The 6,999-nt window shown below is 37.8% G+C and overlaps 1 protein-coding gene and 1 pseudogene across 1 annotated transcript; both read right to left on the bottom strand.

Annotated features, from left to right (window-relative positions):
- Positions 1–563: 563 nt before the first annotated feature.
- On the bottom strand, positions 564–2,003 carry LOC113777194. The gene is made up of 3 exons (XM_027322228.1): positions 1,473–2,003; positions 1,277–1,385; positions 564–772 (listed from the first exon to the last, which is right to left on the bottom strand). The coding sequence occupies exons 1-3, from the start codon at positions 2,001–2,003 to the stop codon at positions 564–566; spliced, it is 849 nt and encodes a 282-aa protein (XP_027178029.1).
- A 2,491-nt stretch (positions 2,004–4,494) lies between these two features.
- On the bottom strand, positions 4,495–6,722 carry LOC113777193 (annotated as a pseudogene).
- Positions 6,723–6,999: the final 277 nt, after the last annotated feature.

The following is a 6,999-nucleotide window of genomic DNA, read 5'->3' as shown; positions in this document are numbered from 1 at the left end:
TTTCAGTTGGAGCAGTAGGTTGAACATCAATTTCTTCAGAAACTTGATCAACTTGCATTATAAAACATGACAAATATCAGATTTATTCATCAAACAGTAAACAGGATTTGAGCAACAATCACAGTAGTTGTTAAAAAACTTAAAAGCAAAGACTACTTGTGTCAACTTCTTGCAATGTAGGAGAGTCTTGAAATGTCTCATACAGTCTCAAAATTCCTCATTACCATTCACAGAAGCAGCTGCAACAACTAAAACAAATTAGCAGCTGCTAGCTAAAACAGTGCAACATGAAAGAAAATAGGAGTTCAGCCATACCAGTTTCACCATGAGTTCCGTCTTTTTTCTTGGCATCCAATGGAAAAGTTCTTGCATTGTATCAAAGTTTCTTGCATTTTTCATACCTATTACTATTCACAGGTGGTATTCTTTCATTGCTGTCCACTCCTTCCATGCTGAGGTGACAACATCTTTTAGTGTGGCCCTTTTGATGACAAAGAGAGCAAGTCATACGTGTAGTACCCTTTCTAGACAGTCTTGTGCATCCAGCCATATCACTTCGTGGCTCATCCCGGCTCTCTCCTCCTTGCCTTCTTAGGCCTACCGGAAAGTTTTAGTTTCTTAGGTGCATACATAGGGGCCCTCTTACACCTTTTCCAGTTATTAGGTCCATTAATTGGACCAATAGCTGGCTCGTAAGCCTTTAGATATGCATCTCTTGAGTAATATGGATGCACTAGACTTTCAGGCTCGGCTCCGGTCAAAGCAATGCAACCTATAGCATTAGAGCACAGTATACCAGTGAGTTTCCATTTTCTACATGTACATGTCTTCGCCTTTAAGTCAACAACAAACTTGGCTCCATACATATGTGTCACCTCAAATTTGTCATCATCAGACCATCTGGCAATATTTGATCTAGCATCATCCTTCGACTTTTCAACTTTTTTTTTGAACTTTTGGACAAATAATATCACTTCTTTTTCTCATCCATTCCCTTTTTGTCCTAAGTCCTTCCATTAGATATATCCTAATGCTTTCAAGCATACCAAGGATGGGCTTTTCTCTTGCATCTAATATAACAGAATTAAAGCTCTCACAAGATTATTGAGAAGAATATCACATTTCGCCGTCATCCTAAAATGTGATCTAGACCAATGGTATGGTGATGTGTTGTCCACTAGCCATTTGTGTGCTTTCTCATCATACTGCCTTAACATATCCATTTCAGTTTCAAATTTATTGACATACGAGGATCTTGCACAAGCCCAAAACATACCTTTGAGTGTTTCTCCGGGATGGACCTTTTTGAAATTATTGTGTAAATGCCCAACACAGTGCCTATGCTCCACTCTAGGAAGAATATCTTGGATGGCGGAACCCAAACCCTGTTATATAAAACAACAAAAAATTCACTAATTAGTCATTATATGTAGTTTTCCAACAAACAAAATTTCTATATTACTTAGCCATACCTTTTGCCTATCACTGATAAATGTCCATTGTCTTTGGTCCTGGATTGTGAGATCAAACTTTAAGAATTCAAAGAACCATGTCCAAGAACTCTTGTTTTTGGTCTCAACCACTGCATATGCAACAGGATAGATGCAATCATTAGCATCTATCCCTACTGCTGTCAAAAGTACTCCCGGATGTGGTCCTCTTAGATGGCACCCATCCATACCAAGTACAGGCCGACAACCTTCTTTAAAACCTTTCTTCAAGGCTGCAAAACAAATGTATAGTCTTCTGAATGTCTCTTTTCCACTAAATTCATTAGCCTCCGTCTCTACATGCACTGTGGAACCAGGATTTGAGCTCAACAATTCCTGACAATAGTCCCAAATTCTTGTGCATTGCTGCTTATATTTTCCTTGGATCAGAATTTTGGCTTTCCCACAGGTCTTATAAGCCTGATCTTTTGTGATGTTCACATTCAGTTCTTCATGCACCTTGTCCTTAAATGCACCAACCGTAACCTTTTTATTCATCCGCAGGAACTCCATGTAATGCGTAGCCAAAAAACCAGAATTTCCATGTTTGTGATAGAAAGTTCTACCACATTGATGTTGTGGCCCTATCGTTCTTATCATAATGCTTCGCAATCTGGTTCTTTTGTAGCATAAACAAACCAATTGCATTTCTCTTTCTTGCATTTTGCTATGATCCTGTTCTTATCATTCTTTTGCCAACCATGCTCTTTGCCCCACTGCACAGAATAATATTCAACAGCTCTTTTAAACAGCTTCTTAGTGTCAAACAGTAAACCAACATATAATTGAGGGGTCCTTCATATCCATATCTGGCTTGAACCTTGCATAGTTCGGTTTCTTTCTTGAGGTATTTTCATCCGAGCTACTAGAGCAACTATTAAACTCCTGTGTTGATGGAATCTGATTCCTCTTGGATAGGAATCTGGTCACCATCATAAATATCACAGTAATGGTCAGTCGCAACACTTATCTTTTCCTTTTGCTTGTGCTTTGGCTTTTTGTGGCTGCTCTGATCCTTTCTTCTCTTCACCAGTGGCATTTTCCCCTCCATAACTAGCATCATATACACTCCTCTGACCATCAATTTCGATATCAGCAGTAGTTGAACAATTCTTGTATATTATGTCATTTTTGTCTTCCCTAAAATCATATTCACTATCATGAAAGCTTTCACCACCATCCGTTTCCTCTAATTCTGGTTTAGTTTCATTATCTGCACCTTCATCTTTTTCAATCACATTAGCACCTCTCCGTTTAACCTTTTTTATTTTCCCCCAATCTACTTTAGTTACCTCAACTGCAAGCTCTGCAAGTTCTTCATTCCCAAAGAATTCATCAAATGTGATGTCCACATACAGTAGATTTTTTTTTTCATTCTCACAGTCTCTCTCGAAAACTGCAGGTTCTATGGATCGAATATGAAACTCTTGGACAATGTACAGTTCAACTTTCCCAGTTTGTTTACCTATAGCAGCCATGTCCATCACGTCCTGTTCACTGTCTATTTGTCTAACTCTCAGTCTCCCATCTATGGTAGGGATTCTATATCTATAGCTGGCATTTTCATCACATCCAAGTAAATGACCAAAGTTTAACACAGAAGCTACGTTAATCTTGGAGGCTAAAACCCCATCAAAATGCTCCATGGTACCTCCCACATATTTTGGTTCTGGTTCTTCAATGTATGCCCCACCAGAGTAGATATACAGAATGAATATATCCGAGTCATCACCTATTTTATTTTCCAAACAAATCAAAAATTACTACCATAATTTGTAATTCACAGTCATTGTCTGCCTTTTGAGGGACATGAAAGCAACATGACAAATTAAATTTACAGCCATGGACCACATGATCCCCTTTCAGAAAAAAAATTGAAAAACCAAGAACATAACCCTTTTTCCAACCACATTTCAATCGATCTTGCTATTAAAGTACAATACTTGTTGTTCACAACAACACAAACCCACACCGAACATAACAAATTAAATTTATAGCCATGCAACCTCTTTTCAGAAAAAAAAAAGGAAGAACTGAAAAAAGCCCTTTTTCCAACTACATTTCAATCGATCTTGCTATTCAAGTACAATATTTGCTGTTTAGGGCAAGACAAACTCAAACCGAACTTAACAAATTAGATTTACAACCATGCAACCCCTTTTCAAAAAAAAAGGAAGAACAGCAAACAGAGCCCTTTTCCAACCACATTTCAATCGATCTTGCTATTCAAGTACAATACTTGCTGTTTAGGGCAATACAAACTCACACCGAACTTCATTAAGCTATTAACACAACAAATCAAATAGATTTAAGTGGCTCAACTTACCCATTTTTGTTGACCCCTATTTCTCAAAATTTCTTCTTTCGTGCCTTTTGTCACTTGCTCCCTTTTCAGATTCCTTCGACTTCCTGCGCCACTACATTTCCTTATTCATTACCATTTCAGTCAATTTCAGTCGATTTTTGCAAGAAAAAGTTGAGGTTTTTGGTTAGGGCTTTTCTCAGTGGTGATAAAAATTGCACCGGTAACTTTTTGGTTTTGATTTTTACTTCTAAAAAGGAGCCCCAATACTGAAGTACCAGAAATGCCCACGCTTAAGTGCTCAATTAGACATTCAATTGCAATTAGGAGGTGGCGCCGCCGCGAAGCTCCTCAATTGGAGCCGAAAAATAAGTATAGGGTTTAAATTGGCCAAAAAAATTATATAAGGACTAAATTGACAGTAAAAAAAATATAGGGACTAAATTGGTCATTTTCCCAATATTGTGCCAAAAAACAAAAAATCAGTCGCTCCAATTTTGAGGAAAAATGTCGTGAAATCCAAATTTGTCATAATGCTCAATCTCTCTCAAGGAATTGTTAGATCTTCCAAGGAATAACTAAATTAGTGGTATAATTTAACAAAAAAAATGTTGCGGGCAGCTGAACGAAATTGAATAAATTTTCCTCCGAAAATATATGCCTCCCCGGATCTCTAAATTCACCACCAAAAAATATTTCTTCCTAAACTTCTCTGACGATGGGCCAAGCTTTTCTTAGGATGTCATTGATCTTTGCATGAATACGTTTTTGCAATCTTGGCGGACAAAGCGCTCTGCTGCATAACCATTTAATTTGGCTGCCAGACTTGATTTTTCAAGCTCTTCTTTAGGCAAGTTTCCCATTAGTTGAAGAAGAAATGGATTCCATTTCAGCTCAAATTTCTGAAGATCACAAGTCAAAATTTTCATTAATGTTCCTTTCATTCTTATAAGTGCAAAATGTGCCCAGTAAGAATATCGCAGAAGCCAGGAATAAGATAAAGGTTTTAACTTCTAAAGAAAACTAAGCAGAGGTCATCATTCTGCACTCGTAAATTCTGCTGGACCACCTATTTCAGAATCTACAAGTTGCTACAGTGACTCCTTCCTATCCGTTCCGTATAGGAGCAAAACAAAGGAAAAACCTGTACTTGTAACACCAATTTTGCTTTTTGTGATTTACACAAGTTGATGAAAGATACTAACCTGATGATCAGGCTCTGCAGGATATAATGTTCCCAATTGCTGAATTTGAGTGGTTACAATGCCACTCTTTGACCTTGTCTGCTCTCTTTCTTTACTTACAGAAGCCAATCTTGACTCTTCAGTTCCATTTGTGAAAACGATGGATCTGCTTGGAAAGTTTCAACTTTCAACTAAGAAAGCCAGCATTATGACATAGAAAATACTACTTCAATCCAGGTTACCAACAGTACCTGTACTGGTCACCCACATCAGGACCTTGCCCAAATACCAGCCTGGAATCGTGGCTGGTCCAGAAGACCTCCAAAAGTTGTTTAAAAGTAATTACCTTAGGATCATATTCAATCTGCACAGAATCGATTTCAATATATAAAACAAATGCAAAAATAATTGAATGTCTATTAAAGAGAATATTTTGGTAGTTGGTAATTGCAACAGTAACTGACTTGGGCGTACAATTCCATTTTCTCTGTAGCGAGACTAGCATGTTATCTCAAAGTGTTCATAAACTTTCATATTGCTAAACTTTTAATTTGGATGTCTTTTATGCTATTGAGGCTATCATAGATTAGATTAGGCAAATGGTTTTCCACCTCTCGGCTAATTCAGGTGACAAGCAAAACTCTTGGTAGGATAAACATTAAATTAGCTCCACAGTAGACTATAATAATGATCTGTTTCAAAGGCTTAAAACAGCTAACTATGTCAAGAACCCAAATCAAACGAGTGCCGACTTCATAACAAATTAAACTGCAACAATAGGTTTGCTACAAGCATTTAGTTCACAAAATGAAGTACCACTCTTCCACTCTCACTCAGTGCTGGTGGACAACTGAGAAATCCAGCTGAAAGGTAACAAGTGCAAAGTTGATGGGATGACTGAAACCTATTGTTGCAAGTCCATTAGTAATAACCTCATGCACGGTCATGTTACAGAATCTCCAAGGCCTTCTCTAAGCAAACAAAACGATGACAGTCAAAAACTAAGTTGCATAGACTGGCTAAAAACAATTCAAGATATTTACACTTGTATTCCCCATCTCCCGCAAAACATAGGAAGTACTTCCTAGTTTTTCTTGATTAAGACTCACTGGCAATAAAAGAAGTTGACTAATTCTCCATGATCTGCCTAGAGTAACGATAGTTCATAGGAACAATCAATATTCGCCATTTTCCTCTCCCAACTAATTTTGTTAATCACCAAAAAAGAACATCCCCAGTACTTATCTCCAATCACTCAACATTAGAGCCTTCTCAGACACATCAACCGAGTATGAGAATTAGTAATAAACAACTAAAAACAAAATCTTGATGAGTCCTTAAATTTCAAATTAGATCTTATTGTCCAACCTTTTACGAATTAGCAAAACCAAAAGACTTAAACCAGTAATAAAATGGAAATCAATAGGCTAAAGAAAAGAAGGAACGTAAGAGGTAACCTGAACAGATTCAGCGTGATCACCTAAGCTCCGATACTCGGGATTGGTTTTGGATCCACCGGCATAGCTGACAGTCGTACGCACAACCCCATCCAAGCAGCCAAACACCGCCTCCGATCTCCAGAAGCTTCCTAGAGCAAAAAATCGCTGTTTGCAGCTGTTGTTGATTGGCTATGTCTGTAATTGAACTCTCCGATATCCGGGCGGAGAATCTGATGCCCACACATAAATTTGCTGCCAATACAATGATTATGGGTAAATAGCATGTAAGGCGCGCGGCCGCCTTCATTGGGCTCGAGTTGAATGATGTTGACGGCCAGAATAATCCGGTCCGGTCGCTGGAATTTCTTTATAGTGTTCGACGAAGTCGAGTCCGGTTTCTCCAAAATTCAGCTGGCTGTGATCGGATCATCCGATTCGAATTCGGAAGTCCATTATAAATATATTATCTCATTTTCCAATTAGTTATGATTTCTCCGGTTAATGCACGAATTAATAATTCATGGTTTTCCAGTAGTTTTTTTTATTCCTTTCTGTTTTTTATGTTCAAGAGAAAATTACTAATT

This window comes from Coffea eugenioides, chromosome 7, assembly GCF_003713205.1.
Source record: "Coffea eugenioides isolate CCC68of chromosome 7, Ceug_1.0, whole genome shotgun sequence".
Taxonomy (NCBI): domain Eukaryota; kingdom Viridiplantae; phylum Streptophyta; class Magnoliopsida; order Gentianales; family Rubiaceae; genus Coffea; species Coffea eugenioides.
Note: the sequence above shows the minus strand (reverse complement) of the source record. Positions and strands in the feature narration are given on the sequence as shown.

Bases quoted from the DNA above. Each gene is read 5' to 3' on its own strand.
- LOC113777194 (XM_027322228.1), bottom strand. From the start codon at position 2,003: ATGGAGTTCCTGCGGATGAATAAAAAGGTTACGGTTGGTGCATTTAAG. The intron at 1,386-1,472 runs GTATGGCTAAGT...TTTATATAACAG, and splicing joins TTATCAGTGATAGGCAAAAG to GGTTTGGGTTCCGCCATCCA. The intron at 773-1,276 runs GTATGTTTTGGG...CTAATGCTATAG, and splicing joins TCCCGGAGAAACACTCAAAG to GTTGCATTGCTTTGACCGGA.